The following is a 23,381-nucleotide window of genomic DNA, read 5'->3' on the forward strand; positions in this document are numbered from 1 at the left end:
TGGCACACAGCAGGGGCTCCATAAATGTTTGCTGTCAGCCATGATAGATTATAAAGATGAATGCAAGTCCTCCCGTTTCTACACATGGGCCCTCTGCACAGTGACGTCACTGCTCCTCTTATCAAGAGATGGAGTCTTTCTTCACACCTTGAAGGTGGGCTTAGCCATGTGACTTTATGCGGTCACTGAGACAGCAGCAAGTGTTTCATAAGGAAAACCTTGAACAGCACTTGTGAACTAGAGCATCTTGTCTTGCTGCGCCAGGAGCCCTGAAGCGCTAAGTGAAGGAGCCTGAGCTGGCCTGCTGGAGGAAGAGGTTTTGGGGAAAGCCCAGCCAACATTCAGCCAGCTCCCGGCCAGCAGCCTGCCAACCACCAAACAGGTGAGTGTGGCCATCCTAGATCATCCAGCTGCTAGATAAATGACCGACTGATCACAGATGCAGGAGGGAGCCCCGCAGAGACCAGCCAGCCCATGCCCAGAGAGTCTTCAGCTAACCCACAGATTGTGAGCTAAACAAAACAGTTGCTTTGAAGCACTAATCTTAGGTGGCTTTGTATGCAGCAACAGACAACTGATACAGGAGCTAAGAGAAGAGCATTGGCCATGATACGCTCACAGCCAAAGAACAAGTGTGTCTGGTCTATACAACATCAAGCTGAGAACAACAAATGCCTCTTGGGACGTAGAAAGCAGCTCAAACCCTGGGTTTGAGTCCTACTGGCCTATGACCTTGGTTTGAGCCTGGACAAGGCAGGCACTCACCTGTCTGTGCAGTGGGAATAACACATCCTACGCCAAGTCTTCTAGGTTGAGATGGTTTGAGTCTAAGCAGGGAACACATGTAAAAGGGCCCCTCAAAGGAAGCTAAAGATACTTTGCATATGGTGCAGAATAAGCATCATGACTTCAGAGCTAGATAGATTCTGGTTCGTGATCCATTCTGCTACCTGCAGGCTGTGTGACCTTACACAAGTTCTCTATCCGAGCTTCTGGTGTCACCTGACCAGGTGTCAGGTGTCTGTGACAGGGCAAAAATAATATGTACCTTGCAGGACTCTTGTGAGGGTTAAGTAAAACAGTATACATAAGACCCCTGGCACATAGTATGGATCCAGTAAATAGTAGCTCCTCCTCTGTCCCCACCCCCACTTAGCGGGTACCTCTCACACCACTCCCCTTGCCACCCAACTTGGCAGTAACAGTTTCCATGTTTGATATCAACATCTTGTGCCAGGTGCCAAGTTGTGACTGTAGCTTACATAACATCCAGAGAGAGAGAGAGAGAGAGAGAGAGAGGTTTACATGAAGAATGAGAAAGAGCTGGGTATTGCCAGATTCTACTGGGGGAGAAAAAACTCGGGCCACGGATAAGAGAGTAAAGAAGGCTGAAGATGATTCAGACCTGAATCCTCAGCCTCAAAGTCTTGACACACCCGAGCCCACATCTACCTTCATCTGGGATAATTGTCTGTGGTCCTTCCTCCCTTTGCCTCCAAGGCACGGGGTGTGCGGCCTGGGGCTGGCCACGCAGGAAGGAGGGAGGCAGGAAGGGGGGCTTGTCACAGAGGCAACCAGCTCTTCCCTACACTGAGACTGCTGGGTAGCAGTGTTATTCCAGGCCTTCCGTCCCACAGAGCGCCTACAGCAAAAGCGGAAGCCCCTCTGCCCCAAGGACCCCAAATGCCCAGAAAATGGTCTACAGAAAGGGTCGAGGATGGACTCCACCCCACCCCACCCCACCCCACATGCACATGTACACACACAGACACACACACGCACGCACGCACGCACACACTGATGAATAAGCTGAATCAGGGAAGATAGATGCACCAGGAAGGGCCCCAGAGCAGAGGGGCACAACACTGGCTCACTCCCCTTGCACACACCACGCCTGCCCCAAAGCCCTCTGCGGATCCCCCCTCTAGGCCCCAAACTCCAGGGCCTGGCACTCAATGCCCTTCCCAAGTTGCAGGTTTTGCCTCTTCTTCCACACAAGCCTATACCCATCCAGACAGCTCTGCCATAGTTCCCTAAGCCACTGGTCCCCTTGGCCTTGGTCACACCCCCTCCCTGCTTGGTGCAGTCATGGAGGCCAAAAATGGGGGTCCTAGCTCACAGGCTTGGGTTCCAGTCCCAGTGTGACCAGGGCCCAGTCACCACACTCCTGGTGCCTCAGCTTATCTGCACAGTGGGATCAGCTTCTACTCCAAGTGTGGTTGCAAAGAGTAAATAAATAATGTAAGTGAAATACCCATCCCATGATAGATACTAAATTAATGGCTCTTCTGCTCTCCCCTCCTCTATAGGTCCTCATCCTATCCTTCTTGGAGGTCCTGCCTAAATGCCTCCCTCTGCCAGGAAGTCCTCCCTGAACACTACAGGTCTCAGGGATTCTCTCTCTCTCTCTCCCTCTCCTCCTCCCTCCCTTTATCTTCCCTTCTCCCACCCTCTTCCCTCTCTTTTTCCTCTCTTCCTCCTCCCCACCCCTTCAGCTCTGAAGTAAGAGTTGTCTTATCCTGTACAGAGCCCCACCTATCTGCCCATCCCTACCTACAGGCTCCATCACAACCTAAGGACAAAGACCAAGGACCAATCATGAGCAAAACCTTGTGAGGCTGCAGCACAGTGCCCAGAGAGCAGAAGTGGCTTACCCAAGGCCGCATAGCAAAATTCAAAAAAGAGCAAACAGTCCTGCCTCCTTGTCCACACTCTCAAGGCTATCAGACAAGGATACAGCGTGTGGATACTGATGGGGTCTTACCCAGATCTCCCTTTTCAGCTCTGTACCCATCCCCCAGTAAATGAGTGCTAATGTCCCTTCCTCTGCAGAAGAGCCCTTCGCTGATAGGAGAAAAGCATAGGAAGCATATCACCCCTCCCCCACCCCTCCCTGAGGAAGCCTATGGCCAGTGACCAACTGACAAGGGTGTGCAAAAGGCCACCCCCAGCCCTGACCTCAAGACGGGATCAGCTCTGTAGTGCCACTCTTGCTCCAGGGTTCCCCGCAGGATCAGGCTGAAGCAGGTCTCCAGCTGAGACCACCTCCTTGCTCCCCTCTTCCCCCAGGCTTGTCCTGGGCCCCCATGACCCTTCTCAGGAGGGCACCCCACTGGATCTCTTTGACAAGCATCCTTGTCTCAGGCTCTGCTTCTTGGGAGCTCAGCCTGACACAAAGGACTTGATTCTCAAATTGTGGTCCGCTGACCAGCAGCCCAGCATCTTCCAGACCTTGTTAAGAGCTGAAAAATCTCTGGCCCTACTCCAGGTCTCCCAAATCTGGATCTGCATTCTAACAAGACTCTATGTGATCTACATACACGTTCAAGTTTTGAGAAGCTCTGGCTTAAGGTAGGTAGTCACCAGCCAACTGCGGGACCATCCAGCAAACATGGTATTAACAACACGCGCCCATCTGTTACAGCAATTATACAGCTAACGTGGGCATTATCCAACCCTGATTATTGACTGTGGAAGTGAGCCAGCTAGTGTGGACATAACCACCCCACACACCAGTGTGTTATCTCCATGGCCCACCCTCTGGTGAGTGTGAGTTACAACATTAGCAAGATACAAGCTCCATGTCCTTCTGGCCTGAGCTCCAACCCCACACCCTACTTGGTCACCAGAATTCTGTTTCTCTTTGGAACGAGTCGAGTGTCTGCATTAGTCAGTTAAAGCCTTTGCCTCTACCCCTTCTTGAGGGGACCGCACCCCTAACACCAGACAGCGAAGAAAAGTTCCCCAAGGGCACCCCTGCAGAAGATGCTAGAAAGAGGGGAGGTTAGGATTCTCCAAGATCCTGGTGGGTAGGGAGGGGGAACAAGGCCATGGATGTCTCTGCCCTGGAAGAAGCAAATTCCTGGCCTGCCCTGAGTCAGAAACCCCTCTTCAGAGGCCCCATCCAGCCACCCCAGGGTATGAGCCCCCTCATCCTGGTGTGAGTCCCTCAGAGACCCTCTAAGGGGTTGTCCATGACCTTTGCAAAACTAAAGGCAATAACCAAGTCCTATGTGCTGAGCAGACCCCAGGGCCAGCCCCGGAGACTGCAATAATCCAGACGTGTGTTTGGACAGGAACACCCTGCAAAGCTCCGTCAACTCTGCCTGTTGCCTGAGGAGGGAAGCGCTTCACCTTTTGCTAATCGTCCTAATTCATTTTTTATTACTAACTTTCCTGTCTTCTATTTGCCATCTGATTGAAGATATTACCAAAGGCATTTAAACAGCATCAGACCGTACCACAATGGCAAACATAACTCTTTTTATTGAAATCTGCATTAATATACATATAATTCCCTGATCACAAAGACCTCATGGTCCACATGTTACACCCTAAGTGAAGGCAGGTTTGACAAGAGGCATATACACAATTGAAGGTTCCTCAAAAGACGATAAGCCGCGTCAGAAGGGTGGGACAAAATGGACGCTTTCTCGTGCTGCTAGGGAATGTGGATGACTCTTCTGGAAAATGACATGACAATCCAAATCAAGAGCCATAAAAATGTTCACTTTGGGTTCTACTTTGGCCCACAGCCAACAGCCTGGGTCTTTCTGCAATGGTGGGAATGCTCTGTGTCTGCACAGCCCAGTGGCTATCGAGCACTAGTGTGACCTAGGAGTTCAATTTGATTTGATTTGATATTGAATTTAAATAGCCACATGTGGGGGCGCCTGGGTGGCTTGGTCGGTTAAGCGTCCGACTTCGGCTCAGGTCATGATCTCACGGTTTGTGAGTTCAAGCCCCACGTTGGGCTCTGTGCTGACAGCTCAGAGCCTGGAGCCTGTTTCCGATTCTGTGTCTCCCTCTCTCTCTCTGACCCTCCCCCGTTCATGCTCTGTCTCTCTCTGTCTTAAAAATAAATAAACGTTTAAAAAAAATAAAAAATAAATAGCCACATGTGGCCAGTGGCTATCATGTTGGACAGTGCAGGAAGCCATCATCGAGTCTCTCCTAAACAATAGGACCTGCATCCACTCTCGCCCTCATCCAAAGTTTTCCCCAGAAGACAGCCGCCAAGATTCTTCTAAAATGCAATACACCTCAGCTCCCACTGCCCTTTGATACAAAGTCCAAGCTCCTAGACATGGCCTTCAAGGCCCTATCTCCTGGGGACAGGGAGCATCCCACCTCTCAGGGAGCCTAAGGTGTTCCAGGTGTTGAAGGGGCAATGACAGCGGCACAGAGAACAGCAGTAAAGACCTGGCGGGGGGGGGGGGGGGTGGCCCTTGAGAAGAAACCTAGAAGACACATGGGCAGGAGTTTGCCAGGCATGTGGGAAATGCCCAAACCAGAGGCAGAGCAATCAGAGCTGCTCCCACAGACCCCCGTCCTTGTGAAGCTGATATTCTAGCAGTGGGGGTGGGACATAAACAAGAAATGCAAGTTATGGTCCATGAAAAGAGAAAAGATGAGACAGGTAAGGGGTTCCTGGAGGACCCGGGTGGGGCAGAACAGTCTGCACTGAATATTCAGAAAGGAAAGGACCCAAATCAACACTGTTCTTTCGTCTGCACGGTGGGGTCGTGGCAGGGGATCTCCCCCATTCCCTAAACGTTTGGGCAGGTAACATAATCTTTATAATTTACAGTTTAATAAAAAGAAGGGGGTCCTCCCTTCAGGAGAGAAGTCACCCAAAACTCCTGCTTGCTCAACAGACACGTTCCCACGAGCTGGAGATTGTGCTATCTCTGAAGGCCAGGCCCACCGTGCCCCAGATACCCCAACCCAGGCAACAGGGAGTGATACCCTCCCCTTGAAAGCGGCAAGGTCACCACCGGCAGGGAGATGGGAGGCGGACAAAACAGGGGGCTGAGGTCTACCAGCCCTTGCCCCAGAGAGCCAAGCATTGATTAAAATCCAGACGATTTTAAACGTCATCCCTCTTGACTTACACTTCAACTTTCTTTCTTGGGCTCAGCTGGAGGGGAGGGTGGCATGTGGTAACAGTGGGAATTCACATTTATTAACAGTTGCAGGCTGGGGCGCCTGGCTGGCTCAGTCGGAAGAGCATGCGACTCTTGATGTCGGGGTCGTGTGTTCGAGCCCCATGTTGTTGTGTAGGGATTACTTTAAATAAATAAATAAATAAATAAATAAATAAATAAATAAATAAAAGCAAGCTAAAACAAAAAACAAACAAACAAAACGCTTGCAGACCCCAGACACTGCCTCTCACGTTTATATGTTTAATCCTCCTGACAACAATATACACATAAGACATGTAAAGGCCCAGAGACAGCGAGTGACTTATTCTTGGAAACACAGCCTAAGTTATGTTATAGTGGCCATCTCTAGAAAACATAACCTCCACACTGACTCATATATTCTTTCAACAACTTTTTATTGAGCACCTACTCTATAGCAGACACCATACTGAGGTGCTGAGGACTCAGTGGTAAAGAAAACAAACATGACCCCCAGTGGTCTGAAAGGTGGAACAGACACTCAAGTAATCTCATAGACACATTGTGCGATGGGGAAAAAATACACTAGAGGCTGTGATGGAAAATAATGGGATAACCGCAGTGATTAGAAGGTCAGAGTCTTTGAAAAGGCGAAAAAAAATGAGTAAGAGCCAGTCATGTGAAGAGTGAAGGCAAGAACATTCCAGGCAAAGGGAATAGCATTTGCAAAGCCCCTCAAGCTAAAAAGAGCATGGTAGGGGAGACTGGAGGCATGAGGGGGCTGGAAGCAAGAAGGCCAGGACGGCTAGAATGAGGTCAACCACGGGGAGGTTGTCTTTGCTCACCACCATATCCCCAGCACAAAGTCTGGTGCCTCAGACAGAGCAGCTGGGAGTAAGGCTGGAAAAGCAGGCAGGGGCTAGATCACACCAGGATTTATGGGCCCCCCCCCAAAAAAAAGGTATTTGATGTTATCTACACACAAGGGGGAGCCACTAGGAGGTTTTAAGCAGAGGTCTGATTTAGGTTGGTAAGAGTTCACCAAGCTGTAACAGAGAGCCGTTGAGTGGTTTCACCCAGAGAAATGACAGGATCCAATTTACACATCAGAAAGATCTTGATCATGGCCAGGATAACTCCTCAGCTCATCCTAATGTGACTTGTGGTCACTAGATAGTAAATGTCCCCCAAAGCTAAGCATCCCCAGCTGGCGTGTGGGAGGGGGCCGCCTTTCAGAAAAGCAAGACAAAGCAGCAAATGACAGGATGTGTTGACAGAGCATCAGACGGGCACAAGGCTGTTGGCAGATGGAAAATTGTCCCAGAGAATGCCTCAACAGGGTCGTGGCTTATTGTTAATGTCGAGCCATTAGGAAAACACAATTATGTGCTTCACTGATATTGTAAGACATAATCTGAGACAGCGCAAACATTTAGTGCTTCATCCAAAAAAGAGGTAAGACAACTAACAGAAGAGTCACTGGAGGAGAAGCTTGCATTGCACAGGTGGGTGGCCAAGCCCTCCAGGTTGTTTGTTTGTTTGTTTCTCCTTGTCTCGTGTCTCTCATTCAAAGTCAAAGTTTGGCTCTTAGGCATCCATAGACAGATTTGGAAAGGGAATTAAAATTAACCTATCCCGGGTGCTTAAGCAGACCTTATTATCTCATTTAATTTCATAAACGGGAATTTAATCCCATCCCAAAATGGTAATCCCATTTTGTAGATGAGGAAACTGAGGTTCTGAGATATTAAGTAGCTTTCCAAATGCCCTCGTTTCCCTCTTGAGCTTTATCTCTTGACACTCTCAACCCCTTCTACGCCTTTGTAAATGTTGTTCTTTCTATCTGGAATACTTTTCTCAACGTTCTTTACCTGGCCAATTCACCTTCAAGCATAGACCAGGTGTCCCCCCTCCTCTGGGAAGCCTTCCCTGACCACCTCAGCCTGGCCTGGTAATCCCACACCCATTTGGAATTGCTTATCTTTGCCTATCTCTCTAATAAGACTGTGGCTCCTCAAGGGTTAAGGACCAGGTCTTAATTACCTGTTCCTGCGTAGCATCTACCATAAAGCCCTGCAGACAGCAGTCAGTGAATGTTCTTTGCATGGCTGAATGAATGAATGCACTCTTAATAAGTTGCAAAGCCGGGATTTGATCCCAAGCCAATATGACTCCACAGGATATCTCTTGGCCAGAGTTTATGTCTGTGTCTTATATAGATCAATCAGAAAACATAAACAAGCATGGAATATATCATAACCATACTGAGGACTTCATTCATGGCTCCAAAAGAGATGCCGAAAAGCACCACTTCTCTGGGGAAAACAGGATGATGTATGTGGGGTAGAGGGTTAAGCAAATCCTTTTCCCTTCTGCAAGAGAATTTCACCTTTGTTAATTGTCTAGCATAACTCCCTGGAAACCTGATTAAAGTAGGATGTTAACTATGTTACTAGGCAACTCTGCTTATGGTAAAAATGACCCCTGACTGGTAAACTGTACCTGGACTGGAAGTAACTATAAATAAATTATAAATATCTGATAAAGAAACCAAACTTTAGATTTTCCTGAGTGCAGTGACTCTTATAACTGACATGCCCCCTTGCAAGAAACCCTCGAACTAAAGGCTATGGAATTGCTACAACAGATATGGGTCATTTGAGGAATAAGGCTTGTGAGCAGGGTGACTTCCAAACCTACCCGTTATGGGTCTCATTCCCTTGCACCTAAACTAAAACCCGGGGGGTGGGGAGGCAGGTAACAGAGGAGCTGGTGGCTACCTCCATGGACTAAAGCAGAGACTGTGGCTAGAACCACTCCTGCAGAAGAGGAACAGATCCTATGCTCTGGGGCAGGTGGCTCCTTCAAGGAGACAGGAACCAAGTGTTGCCCATGTGTGTCTTGTGAGTCTGAATGTTTAATTGAACCTCATCAAGTCCCTGTGGGATATACAACCAGAAATAAGGGAACTGATACGGAGAGAAAGGAAACCGTCCCAACCAAAACCACCACTACACCTATTCTGAACGGGAAAGCTCCTAAGACTCAGCCATTTATAAAAGACAAAAAAAACCTGGGATGGAGCCTATGTTCGCTGTCCTACAGAGGGCCCAGATGACCTGAATGGTACTAGGCAGCAGGAATGAGGGAGGTCATGTAAATCATGGAGGCCTCACCACAAACCTGAGATGGAAGTGTGGTTATGTGAGAACACAGGAGATCAGAGAAGTTAAGTGACAGGTACAAAGTCACACAGCTTGTAAGCGGAAGGATAGGAAGCCAGGCACTTCCGCTGAACTCAAAGTCACATTTGAATCCACTGATTTTGCAAAACAATTAACTTACAGCTCAGGTGAATGAATAGAATAGAAAAAAGCATGGGGGTTGGGGTGAAGGGACCTCCTTAAATAATGTAGATACCACCCACTAGGCACTCAGTAAATATCTGCAAAATAAATGAGCAACGAAAGGCCCAGCGTCCATATTCCACATTATCAAGTTCAGTTCAAGGCAAAACACAGCAAAATGGAACAATAAAATTTATGCATGAGATTGACCCTGGGTTATACTACTGAGTTGGATTCATTTCCAACAAGTTTCTAAATCATTTCTGCAAATGAGGCCCAACTTCAAGATAAGCACGTTTTAATTAGCTGTAATATGAAGGCATTCTATTACCAAGGGATGTTTGAAGTTGAAAACCAAGGCAGAAGGCCCAGCTGGGAATCCCCTGGCCCCTAGAAGAGCCAAGGTGTCAACAGTAAAACCAAGGGGCAAGCTGATCCACTCTTCCATCCCTGCAGAGGGCAGGAGCTCCACCCGGCACCATGGAAGCTGCAGGAGAGAGGAGGAGAGAGAACACACTCTGAACTCCAGCTCTGCCAACCAGCTCCTCTGCTGCCTTGTGTAACGTGATCTACTTGGATCTCAGTTTTGTCACCTACAAATGGGGACACACGTGCCTGGCATAGTTAGGAGGCTTAATGAGATGGTACGAGAATGAGCCTGAGATGGGTAAATGCTCAGCAAATAAATCTGCACTTATTTCTACTCTACTTTCCTTCAAAAAATAGCACAAAATTTAAAAAATAAAAATCAGTGAGAGGGGACTTTTTGTTCAAGATGGCAGAAGGAGCACACACTTTCTGCCTCTTTTCTAAATAACACTAGAATAGAAAAAAAAAGATATACACACATATAACACATATATTCATAATTCTTATATACACACATTAATATTCATAATTCAGACAGATAGATGGATTAAAGTGGAGTAACTCCAAAGAGCTCCCAAAAGAACACAAGAAAGGGCTGGGGATCAGAAACACCAAGAGTGCCAGGCAGTAAGAAGTCAGACTGACAATGAAAGCCTATCAGCTCCGAGGCACCAGCACACCAACACAGTCCTTTGGGAAAACTATTAGCCTAACTGAACCCCAGAAAATCCCCGAAGAGAAGCAGCAGGGACTGGAAGCCCTGGGCCAGGGATGTACCTGGACCTTTGTGTCAGCTTAACAGACCTCACAAAAGCTGACTGTAGGATCTGCCTCCAGCCAGGGAGGAGAATTCCGGTTAAATGAGAGATCTGCCTCAGGGAATCCCCACTGTGGGTAGGCATGAGGCAGGAGAAACAAAGTGTACCAGTACCCGTGGGTAACTGCTGGTCTACATGGGAAACAGATGCCCCCAACCTCAAGTGAACTTGTCCCATGTGCTAATAGAAGTCCCCAGCTTCAAGTATCCACACACAAACCACATCCAGGGCACCTAAAATCAACTTCACATTGCTTACCCACAAAACTGTGGATTTCACAGGCATGGAGGAAACTTACAACTACAGAGCAGATCAGTCTAGACCTCTGTTTACAAGTAAATGTCCATCAAGAATCACCAGACATGTGTAGAAAATATCAGCATAAAAAGAGGCCTAAGGTGAAGAGAACTAACCACCAAGAAAACAGAGTTAATGCAGGAAACAGAAGATAACTTAAAAAAAAACAACCGTATTATAATCTTCAAAAAGACTCAAGATAGTCACATATCCATTTTATAAAAGGAATGGGATACTCTGACACAAGATCAATCAAGAAATAATACAAAATTCTGTGAATGAAAAAGTGATTACAGAATAGAGACAATAAACTTATTAGAAGTAAACTGAAGAGTAGTGATGACTAGAAGTACCTCCACCCAATACCCTCAGGGGTTAGCCCTAGGGAGTAGGGCAGGGAAGGCAGTGGGGAGAGGGGATGAGAACGAGCAGGACCCCCATGTTTTCCTTTATATTCTACCATATTTCTGTGTATCTTACAAAGAACAAAAACAAATTAAAAAAAAAAAAAGGTGGGACTCAAGATCAAGTGGGAAAATGACAGAAAAGCAAAATGAAATTGGGAGTTAATAAGCAAAAGACGTGTGTGATATCTATCCTATGTTATAGCTACAGATGATCTGCTCATTTACCTCTGAGCTTCCTGGGAGCTCAGAGAAGGTGAAGACAATGGGCATAGGACAGCCATGGACAAGGGCTGACACTGAGGCAGGGGCCAGGTGAAGAGCCTCTTATTGAAGCTGTGACAGGACTCCAGCCCAAGGAGAAAGCCACTGTCCCCTGCCCAGAGCTGACTCCCTGAGGCATGGCCCAGAAGTTTCTCAGAAATCAGTGTGAAGTCCTCCCCACCACACAGGAAAGTACGTGACATCTCAGTAATAGAATCTCTTTGGGCCCTAGAAAATCCCATTAATTATAATTTTTCTTCACTCAGACCTAAGAAGCAATTATCCTACAGTTCTCACTCACATCATGAGATAAGGAAGAATCTTCAGCAAGTGACTCAAAGTCTCTATAAATCATCAACATGCTGGCCCTTGATTTCCTGGGAACCAAGAGAAGGATGAGTTTTCTCCCTATGTTGCATCTCCCTGAAACAGGCACTATAGTGCTCCCCTTTCTATGCATTCATGCCCAGCTGATGGGGATGTCCCAGCTGTAGCCCCCACTGGGAACCCCTCTGCTATACGGAGCCACCTGGGCCAAGGAGATGCCCTGCAGCTAATGACTGCATGTTGCAAGAACCAAAGACACAGGTAGCCCTCCTTGCCCCAGTTTGAGACAACGCTACAAAGCCACTCCAGATTAGTGACCATGCTCCAGACCAGCTTCTCCCTCCATACAATCATGCTTCCCTTACTTCCTTACAGGTACACTTCCTGGGAACTTCCCCCCAAAAAAACTTTCCACAGGCAACCCTCCATCTCAGAGTCTGTTTCCAAGAAGCCCAATGTAAGACTCTCCAAGGTGCAGGAGACTCTCCCCGTAACTACAGAGGGCCTAAAGAAGGCAGGGGTCTCTGGGATACCTGACTGTGTCTGAGCCAAGGCCACATGGCCCAGTCCAACAATAAGTTCCCAGCAACATCAGCATCACTTGTTATTAGCGCTGCACATTTTCAGCCTCTCCCCAAACCTCCTGAGTCAGAACTTCTGAGAGCAGCACCTAGCAATCTGTGTTTCAACTGCCCTCTGTCCAGGTGATTCTATTGCACTAAAGTTTGAGAAGCAGAGCCTCTATGACTACTGGGTGAAATGAAACGTAAGTCATTAAACTTTTCCATCAGCAGAAGACCAAGGGACAGCTGCTGATAACAGTCTGATTCAGCAACATGAAGCATTCCATACTCTGCTCCACACCTCTGGCTCCAAGGCACTCCTTTACTTAAAACCCAACCAGCTGGGATGTGACACCCTTTATGACAATCTCTGCTGGTGTCTCAGCTCCCCTGTAGGCAGGCCTCCCTGCCTTAGGCTACAGTCTCTCCAAATCACCCTCCAGGCCCCCTTGCAATAATTGCTCTCCCCTCTGCCCAGGACACTGTTCCAAGAATTCTACATGCCCCCCACATAGCCCGCCTGGCATATCCTGTAAGACTCTGCTGTGTGAGGCCTTCCCACAGCCCTGCCACATCCCCAGACAATTATATATTTAATTATGACTCTGCATTTTAAGCCATGTTACAGACCCACACAGCCTTTCATCTAGCAAATAAAAGTTTCCTGTTGAGTGGCTGAGCCTTCAAGACACGGCTGCATCCCCTGGCACACAGTAGGCACACAATAAAAACCTGCTAAACATCTGAGAAGCCCAGCAGTAAATGGGTAATTACATAGTGAAAAACCACAGTCTTGTTGCTCATTCTAGCAGGACCAGAAGTTTGTTGTTATACAGTGGCAAGTTTAAGCATCAGGATAATTGATCAAAATTTATTATCCTGTGTTATACAGCATGTTTTCACTAAGAGATAAAATTACAATTTACCACGACTCATTAAGTTAATAATTATTTACCATATGTGTTTATTGCTGCTCCCAAACCACACTGAAAAATCACTATGCAGGTTTTTGGTCCATGTAAATAGGATGAGTGCCAACCACGTGGGCACAGAATTTACTGACAGGGAGACACAGGACTAAAATACTGAACAGAAAGCACAAGCTCTAAAGCTCTGTCACTCTCATCCCCATCACTTTCTAGTTTACCTGTGTCACATTTTCCAGGCCAATGGTTCTCAAACAGGGGCACTTCTGCTCCTCACGAGACACTTAGCAAAGTGTGAGGATATATTTGGCTATCACGACTGCGGAGGAGAGGCTGCTGGCAGTGGAAGCCAGGGATGCTACTACACATCCTATAACGCGCAGGACAGCCCCCCAAACAAGGAATTATCAGGTCGGAAGTGTCAACAGTGCCGAGGCTGGGAAACACCGTTCTAGATCAAAGGGAACTTCCATGTCTGTTTTTTTAATCTGAGCTTCATAGCAACAGTATGAGGAAGGCATTACTGCCCCCTTGTACAGATGAGAAAACTGAGACCTGCAGCAGTTAAATAATGTGCACGAGGTCACCAGCCCACTCCAGAAAATGGTGAGGCTGTAATTAACCAGCCTTCTCTGCCTGATGAATCCAGCTCTGCTCCCACACAGATTCAAAAAGGAAACAGAACCCAAGGAAATGAGCAGCGCCTTGTCAATTCATTATGCTGAGCAGTCCAGTGAGAGACGGCTTCAAACCAGATGCAGGAAAAATCAGATCCAGAGACCCAGGTATGGAAACACCTGATGTTAGGAAGACCCTTCCCCTGCAGCAGCTGGGATTGGTCAGTCCTCCAGCATCTAGTGCTGAAACAGGTTCCTCCAGCTTTTTAACTTTCAACTGTGCAGCTCTTTATGAATAGAAATGAAAGCATTTCCTGCTGGGGCCACATGCTATATATGCATGATCTCCAACCTCAAGGCAACCCCATAGGGGAAATGTTGCTGTGCCCATTTTGTAGATGAGGAGACTGAAGCACAGGGAAATAACTGGCCTATGCTGATGATGGTGAAGGCAGCATTCAAACCCAGTTCCTCTGGGTTCCAGAACTTACACTGCCTTCATATGTTGAGACTAGTTCTAGGAAATCAGAAGCAAAATAGCTGACCCTGTGGAATCACAATGGGCCAGCAGTCCTTAAAGGGGATTCTTGGGACAGGGGTGAAGTGTGGGGCCCTGTCCTGTATGCATAGTCTCAACTGCTCTTCAGGCTTACTGACTGCCCTCTGTGCTGGGCTCTGTACTCCAGGCTACTTGGGTAAGCTCTTCTAGGAATGACCAGTCAGCCAAAAGAGTCTTGGCCCCTGCCCTGCCCTGGATTTGATGGCTCACTAAATCTTATAAGAGCCAAACAGATGCTAAGTGCCTCAAGCTACAGGGGACAACTGGTGAGCCCTGAATTTATTCATTCATTCAGTCAGTCAGTCTGTCAGTCAGCAAATATTTATTGGGCACCTATGTGCCAGGCCGGCTCTAGGAATACAAAAGTGAAAATAGACACAGTGGTTCCTGCCCTCTGAAGCTTATGAGGGCCCATCTCCTCAAAAAGCATCATTCTCATCCTTCTTAGGTATACCACACTCTACAGTCACAAAGGCCATACCCAGCCTTCATTCATTATATCTCCACACCACAGCTCTCCTTCTCACTAGACCGATGTTTGCTGATTTGCTTGCCCTTTGCCAAGAGGGGAACAGAGGCCCAGAGAAGGGCACTGTTATGCTCAAGGTCACCCAGGAGACTGGAGGCAGCAGTGCCAAGCCTGGGCTGTGGCTCCTGACATTCATAAGGTACAGGAGTTTTGGTGTAAGGACCCTTCGAGACATACTAGGTGAGGGGCTACAGAAAACACATTTAGGTGAAAAGTAGAAGAGCTTCCTAACAGCCTCCAGAGTCCCCGGGACCAGCCATCTCAGCTCAGAGCTCACCTGGCTCACAGCCACCTGTGCCCCTGCACAGAGAAGCAGTGGGACCTCATCCACCAGAAACACAGAGCAGGACTAATAAACCTCAAGTACGGGTGAGGCGGAGATAGCAACCCCGCTTCGTGGATCTTCATCCCAAGGAGACTCCAGTGATTCACTAGCGGAGCTTGTGTTTATCCCCATCAAGATATAAGATGCTGTGCCCGGGGCTGTGTGGGTGGGAAGTTGCATCACTCACCCACCAGCACATACTTCCTGAGTAGTTATGGGTCAGGCACGGTGCCAGGTGCTGGGAGCCCCACAGAAACCTGTACACAAACAACCAAACCACTGCTACATGAAGTGTGGTCGCTGGACCGCCCGGCACATCACCCTGGAGTTCATTAGATGTGCAATTCTCACAAAAAGGCTTATGTAAAAATGTTCACAGAGGCTTTATTTACCAGAGCCCAACCAGGAAACAAAGCCAAACAAATAAACCAACTGAGCCATAGGCATACAATGTAATATTTCTTAGCAATAAAACACAACTCTGGATATACACAACACAGATGAATCTTGACACTATGTCAAGAAGCTAAAGGAAACCAGATGCAAAACTGTACATGCTGCCCATGAAATTCTAGAACTTAAACATACTTAGTACACTTAAACTGAACTTAAATAAAGTGCTGATAACAGAAATCAGATAAGTCATTTCCTATAAAGGTGGGGATGAAGAATGTAGGCTGGAAAGGAACATAAGGGAACTTTCTGGGGCATGGAAAATGGGCTATATGGGGATTGGGATCATGGTTACATGGGTGTTTATATTTGTCAAAACTCTTGGAACTGTACACTTAAAATTTGCATTTAATTTTATGTCAATCATATCTCAGTAAAAAAAAAAAAATGAGCTATAAGTCATGTACCCTAGGTCACAAAGCCACAACTAGAGATTTGAACCCAGGTTTGCCCAATTCCAATGGCCTGTTTACACGAGTCTGCCATAGCTGAGTGGGAAGCCCTAAGCAGTACCCTCAGCCAGGTAAAGTGCCTTGCCAAAATCAGAACGAAGGCACCTCACAGATACCCTAGGAGGAAGTCACAATGCACTCCCCACCCCTAAACCACGACTTGAGGGCCACAGAAGTGTCAAGCTGGGAGTCAAGAAACTTGGGCTCAGGCCTCAACTCTGCTCTTCACATGCTATGTAACCTGTGAGTACACTACTCTGTGACTCAGCTGCCCCTTCTGTGAAGCAGGGGAGAAGGAGAGGATCAGTGGGGCCACAGATCCTGGGAGCCACAGGGCCACAGGCCCCTATGCTCACCAGGCACTGTTATTACATGAAATGAGTAATGTGCCCGCCTCATGTCTGGTAAGCTATTTTTCAAATGCATGCTAATATTACTGTGATTAATAAAATAACATCTATTTCAAAGCAAAAATGAAACCATAGCAGCTTTTGCCATTATGTATTTTCTCAAACAAAAGATACCAAAAGAACAGCCACTGCTCATGACTTTGGTTTAAAGTGGCTGGAATCTCTGTGTAGAGGATCACTAAGGGGACAGTCACCAAGGGAACAGTCGCCAAGGGCCCTTCCAGGTCATCTGTCCCATGGTTATCAAGCATCACTTGGGCAAAAGCTTGCCCTTGTGTTTCACAGGCCCAGCTCCCCGTGGAGGCGAGCCTCCTATGTGGACTGCCAGGGCCAAGCCCCCAGTGTGCAGGCTGTGTCCTAGCTCTGCAGCCCAATTCACAGGCTCCAAGTGTGGTCATGGCTGTGCCTTGGGCCTTAGTTTCCCCTCCAGTTCTGATAGTGATCAGCTGTACGAAGGGAGCCCGGGCAGTCCCTCACCATCAGGTCCCGGCCACAATGTGCTCCACCTCCAAACCACCGGCACTAAAGGTGACTGCCCACTTGACATCTGCTACCAACAGGCATCTGACCCACCCGAGCTGAGCCAAGTGACTTCCCCGGCCTCATCCTGACACAAGCCTGAAGCCTGAGAAGTAGGGCTCACATCCAAGTACAAGGTCAGACCTTTCTCTCACCTATCTTAGTGGCCCAGCTGCCACCCTCCTTCATCTGGACATGCGCTTAGCTCTGGTCCAGGGGTCCTAGGTCACAGACTTTAGAAACCAGAATCACCCGGCTTCTCATTCCCTGAGCGGTTCTCTCCCTGGCCCGGTTTCACACTGGTTCTTGGTGCTGAGTCAGAGCTTTGTGGAGTTATCCGAATAAAGCTGGGGCCTCAACTAAGTGCCAAAAGGCCCCCCCTCAGAGGTCCCCCCAAAGGCCCACATATGGGACCACCCCACTCTGTAGGGATTTACAGAAACACCACCCCAGAAAGGAGCACTCCAGGCTAATGGTCATCCACCCATCCAGACTTTGAGGCACAAATCCTGCATCCCCTGAGCACACCCTGAAACCACGGACTGGAACCTTGCCAACTTGATATTCAAAAAAGTAACAAAGCCACGGGCAGAAGACAGACCAACTGCCCCCTCATCCAACGGTGTTCTTCTCCCTCAAGACTCCACTTGCTACTTGTAATCAATTTTCCCTCCATCCGACTGGAAATAGCCCCAGAACAGGCCTTCTCTTAAAGACACCATCCCCCTCTCCCGCTTCTAACTTTGCCAGTCACCGGACAGAAGATAATCACACCCACCTCCCGGGAGACCTCACTTCTCCCCCACCTCGTCCCCACGCCGCCCAGGTCCTGGCGGCCCAGGACCCCACTCCCCCACCCTGGGCGAACTGCGGAGGGCTTTGCCCTGCGACCCTAGAAACCGCTCCCCAGCGCCCGAGGACGCGCTCTGCGAGGCCCAGCCCACAGACCCCGCGGTCCGCGCGGGGCCGCCCCCTTCCCGCAGCACCCACACAGCAAGGGGCTCGGTCCGGAGCTCCGGAGGTGTAGGCGGAGGCCGAGACCCCGGGAGGGCCGCCCAGCCGACCACCGACGCGCACTCACCACGCAGCGCCGCGGGGCCCGTGCGTCTGCGGCAGGGCCGCGGGGAGACCCACGCGCGCCGTTCAATCCGGGCTCCGAGTGACGAAAAGCCGCTCCCGGCTCCGGCCCCGGACCAACGCGCCGACCGCCGGACGCACCCACCGTCGGGCCTGCTAACTAAGTTTGAAAGTTCCCTTCCCGGCGAGGCGAGAGACGGGGACGGCGCCGCCGCACCTCAGCGTCCCGGGCCGGCCTCCGCCTGGGCAGCGGGGGTCGCACGCCCCTGGTTCGGGGAACCGGGCACGCGAGCTTCCATCGGGAGGACGCGCCAGGACAGCACAGCGGGGACCCGGCCGCGGGCTGGGGCGGCCCTCTCGGAAAAGGCCGGGGGTGGGGGCGGCTGGCCGTCACCGCAGGCCCCAGCATGGGGGCGGGAGGCGGGGGGTGGGGGGTGGTGAGGACTCCCGCTCACCGTCCCCGGGAAGCGACAGGCCTCGATTGGCCACTGTCAACTCGGAATCCCAGGCCCCGCCGGGCGAGTGACGGCCAATTAGTGAACGGCCAATTAGTGCGTCTGGGCGCCGGGAAGTTGAAGCCCCAACGCGCGAGTTGGTGACCGGGGTGAGGGCTGGGGCGGCGCGGAGGCCGGGTGTGACCGCGTGTGGCTGTGTGGTTCTCGAGTTCACCGTGCATGGGTGGCTGTGCGTGACAGTGCGCGCCCGTGTGAGTCGTGGGGAGTGTGAGCGTGTGACTGTCGGAGCAACTTCTTTGTGTGCCTGTCCCCAGTTGTGGCTGGGTGTGACAGGCGACCGGGGGCATGAATCAGAGTGTGTGGCATCGTGCTGTGTGGATGGGCGACTTGTGTGTGTCTATGTGACAGCGTGCGTGGGCGAGTGACTACATGTCATTGTGTATCAATGACTGTCAGGGTGACTTGCGCGGGACGGTAAGACAGGTGCAGGGCTGTCTGTGTGTGCGACAGTAGGTCCCCGTGTGTCAGCCTGGGAATGAGCGTGAGGCTGTCAGGGGGCCGTGGGAGGGCGTGTCACTGTGTCATCGTGTGAGTGGCCGTCGAGGTGACTCCTGCCGGTGAACGGAATAACTCGGGGCCGGAGGGTAACGGCGAACGTATCGGTGTGACCGGCATGTGCCCGTCGGCGGGGCGGATGCGTGCGGGTCCCCCGCGCGCTGGCACCGCCGGCACCTCCCCCCGTGGGTCTCCGACAGTGCCCGGTCCCGAGCCGCCAGGTGTCTCCTGCCCCGCGCTCCAGCCCGGGACGCTCCGGCCGCGGCGCGGGGTCCGAAGGCGCGGGCAGGCCGCGCCCGCCTCGGCGCCCACCCCCGGCCCCCGCCTACCTTGCCGCAGTGGTAATAGTCCAGGTGCGCCAGGCCGGCCGGCTCGGCCCCAGGCCGCGCGCCCACCGCGGGCGCCGAGGGGTACAGGCGGACGTCCATGGCGGGCGCGGCGGCGGCGGCGGCGGCTCCCGCGGGCAGTGCCTGGGCGGGCGGCGGGTGGGAGCCAGTGTGCGAGCGGGTGTGCGAGCGCGGGGGGCGGGCCGGGGGCGGGGCCCGGCGGAGCGCCCCGCCCCCGCCCCGCCCGCGCGGGCTATTGTTCCGGCCTCGGGCGCCGCGGAGGGCCGGGGGCCCGGGCCCAGGGGAGGGGGGCCCCCTCCTTCGGGCCGGGCCGCCGCGGGGTCCCCCGCCTGGCCCTGCACCCCTGGGGGTCCGGGAGGGCTGCGCGCCTGTCCAGACGGCCCTTTCCCGTCCCGCCTTCCGCCACCAAGGGCGAGGGGAGGGAGAAGCCCGGTTGACACCCCTCCCCAGAAGTGGGACACTGCCCACCCTAAATAATTAGGGCGTGGGGGCGGGGGAGGAAGGCGGTGACAGGAACACTTTCGAAGATGGGTGCTGCCTTGCCCGGGGGACCAGGCCCAGCGCCTGCAACTGATCTTAGGATGGCTTCCCTCCTTGTCCCACTGATCCTGAGTCACTGCCATTGGAGGTCTGGGAGTTGCTGCTGTTAAACTCTCACTTTACCTATGAGGAAACTGAGGCAAGGACGGTGACTTCAGTAACGGAGCTCCAAGTGTGTGGGCCCACGGCCCCCAGATGATCCAGGTCTGAGACAACTGGGAGAAGGCAGAGGACCCTGACCCGTTTAATGATAGTAGAGGGAGGGCCACAGAGATGGCCTAGAAACTGAAGTCCTGAGGACGGGTCCAGAATTTACCCCTCCACCCCTACCCCAAGGTCTCCTGAGAACAGAAATGGGATGGCTCCCATGATGGAACAGAAAGTTGAGGGAAGCAGGCTCCTCTCCCACAGAAGAAAAGCTCCCTAACTCTTCACATCACAGGCAGCTGGCCTGTTGCTCCTCCGCTTCTCAACCAAGAATTGTCTACACTGGCAGTCTCTACTCCCTCACCTCTACCGACTGGTGCACCTCTACCGACTGGTGCACTGGTTCCTGGCTCTGACACACTGGGATGCCGGGAGCCAGAAGCGGGTCACAATGATATTGTTGGATGGCAGCTGGACATTTGATGCTATTTGGAAAAAAGCGAGTGAGCCTGTTGCCTGCTCAGGAGACAACTTACAACAGAGCTCCCAACAGCTTCTTGACCAACAGCTTTGTTGGTCCTGACCATGAGCTGTGACTATTTGTAACCACAAAGATCCACTAATACAAGACTGGTGTGGGAAACAGGCTTTCGCTAAAGGTCTGGGAACAACAGAGGGAAATTACTGCTCAGAAAGGAAAAAATTCCAAATAAATTTCAGCAGTCATTGTTTCTAGAAATGCACTGCCATATCTCATCAGAAGGAATTTCCCATTGGCCCCTCTACTTTTTTTTTTTTTTTTTTCCATCTGGACATCCAACCGACCCAGCACTCTTTATTGAAAAGATCACCTTTCCTCCCACTTCTCTACAGTGTTGATTTTGTTGTAAATCAAGTCGTCCATATGTGTATGTATTGTTTCTGAATTCTCAAATCTGTTCCATCAGCCTATTTTTCTCTTCCCGTGCCATTATCACACTGTCTGAATTTCTGTAGCTTTATAATAAGTGCCCCATAGAATAAGTCTACACACTCTTATCTTCAGGACTGCCTTGGCTATTCCTGACATTTGCACTTCCACAGACATTTTAAAATCAGCCAGTCTGTTTACACACACACACACAGTCCTGCTGGGATTTTGATTACTATGTTGCTATCACATTGAATCTTTAGATCAATTTGAAAATCAACATTTTTAGTATTAAGTCTTGCTATCCATAAACATGGTATGTCCCTTCATTTGTTTAGTTTTCTTTTTAAGTTCTCTCAGCATTGTTTTGTAGTTTGTTTGGTTTTTTTTTTTTTTTGTAGTTTTCTATGTAAAGATCTTGCACATCTTTTATTAGATTTAGTTCTGAGTGTTTTATACTTTTGATGCTATTATAAATGGTTTCTTTATATAGCTTTTTATTTTTCTGTTTGTTGCAAGTACAATGTGGCAATTTTAAGACAAGTCAACAAATTCCCTCACTCTTCCCATGGAGTGGGGGTCTAATAACTTTCCCCTGTGAAAGGGATGGGCTTAGTGAATGGTTTTTAACAAATAGAATATGGCAGAAATGACACATGGCTTCTGAGTCTAGGTCATGAAAGTTGATACAACTTGTGCCTGGCTCCCTCTCTTGGGTTATTTGTTTTTGGAACCCTCAGCCACTAGGCAAGAAGTCCCAGGCTGTTGTGCTTTAAAGAAGCCTGAAGTACAATCAAAAAGAATGAAATCTTGCCATTTGCAACTGCATGGATGGAACTGGAGGGTATTATGCTAAGTGAAATTAGTCAGTCAGAGAAAGACAAAAATCATATGACTTCACTCATATGAGGACTTTAAGAGACAAAACAGATGAACATAAGGGAAGGGAAACCAAAATAACATAAAAACAGGGAGGGGGACAAAACAGAAGAGACTCATAAATATGGAGAACAAACTGAGGGTTCCTGGAGGGGTGGTCGGAGGGGGGATGGGCTAAATGAGTCAGGGGCACTAAGGAATCTACTCCTGAAATCACTGTTGCACCATATGCTAATTAATTTGGATGTAAGTTTTAAAAAATAAAAAATAAAATTAAAATAAATAATTTTTTTAAAAAAATAAAGAAGCCTGAAGTAACTGACACAGAGAATCCATACACAGCAACCCTGAGACTAAAAAGGAGAGTAAGATGGCTTGCCAGTCTCCAGTTGGATCATCCCCCTGCGGTTCCAGTTCTAGCCACTGTTTGGCTACAGCCATATGAAAAACTGGACCATCCAGCTGAGCCCTTCCCAAATCCTAAATGTACAGAAACTATTAGAGATTATTACTTGGCAATATAGATCTGGAACATATATATATTTTTGTATACTGCCCTTGTATTCAGCAACATTGCTGGACTCACTTAGGCTACCAATTTATCTGTAGATTCTGTGGCTTTAAAAAATATATATACCACATTCTGTCTCATTTGTAACAATGAGAGTTCTTTCCTTTTCAATCCCTATACATTTATTTCTTTCTCTTGCTTTGTTGCACTGGCTAGTATTACCAGTACAGTGTTGGAAAGAAGTAATAATAACAGACATCCTTATCTCATTCCTGATCTCAGAAGGAAAGCTATCAATATTTCACAATTGATTATAAAGCTTGCTATCATTTTTTGTTTAATTTCATTATGTTTTTTTTGTTTTGTTTTCGGTTTTTTGTAGACACCTCTGCTGTGGGCTGGGGAGGTCAATCTTCACAGCAATCCTCTGGGTCAGCAAATAAGACTACTTTGGCCATTTTGCAGATGATAAGAATAAGGTCCAGGGAGGAATGCTCAACATCACAGTCTTAATAGCAGGACTAATTAGCAGTATGTAAACCTAGATCTCTCACCTGGAGCACTTCCTGATGCCCATATTTCCACAGTCTTGGTCTCACTAACTCTGACCAGAGCTATAGAACTACATCCATGAGAGGCTGGAGGCCATGTGCAATGAATCAGCTACAGACAGCCGTTGGCTTCTTTAAGGGTCTGCCAGGAGCAACACCACCAACACAGTCACTTTTGTCCACTCCTTTCCCTAAGGAGAGGGTCAGCACCAAGGAGGTCTCCGGGAAGGCCAGGAGGGAGCCCAGCAAGGAAATCACGCAGACCCAAAGCTTGGACTTGCCCTTTCACGTTGGCAGTTGATCAGATAGGAAGTTGATGACTCA

The 23,381-nt window shown here is 49.5% G+C and overlaps 1 protein-coding gene across 1 annotated transcript in view; it reads right to left on the minus strand.

Annotated features, from left to right (window-relative positions):
* TOX2 (TOX high mobility group box family member 2) overlaps window positions 1–19,659 on the minus strand; it is a 134,674-nt gene extending 115,015 nt beyond the window's left edge. Inside the window, exon 1 of the mRNA XM_027070147.2 lies at window positions 19,502–19,659. Coding sequence (XP_026925948.1) covers window positions 19,502–19,600 — 99 coding nt within the window. The 5' untranslated portion in view covers window positions 19,601–19,659. The remainder of the gene's footprint in view (window positions 1–19,501) is intronic.
* Window positions 19,660–23,381: the final 3,722 nt, after the last annotated feature.

Source organism: Acinonyx jubatus, chromosome A3 (genome assembly GCF_027475565.1).
Source record: "Acinonyx jubatus isolate Ajub_Pintada_27869175 chromosome A3, VMU_Ajub_asm_v1.0, whole genome shotgun sequence".
Classification (NCBI taxonomy): domain Eukaryota; kingdom Metazoa; phylum Chordata; class Mammalia; order Carnivora; family Felidae; genus Acinonyx; species Acinonyx jubatus.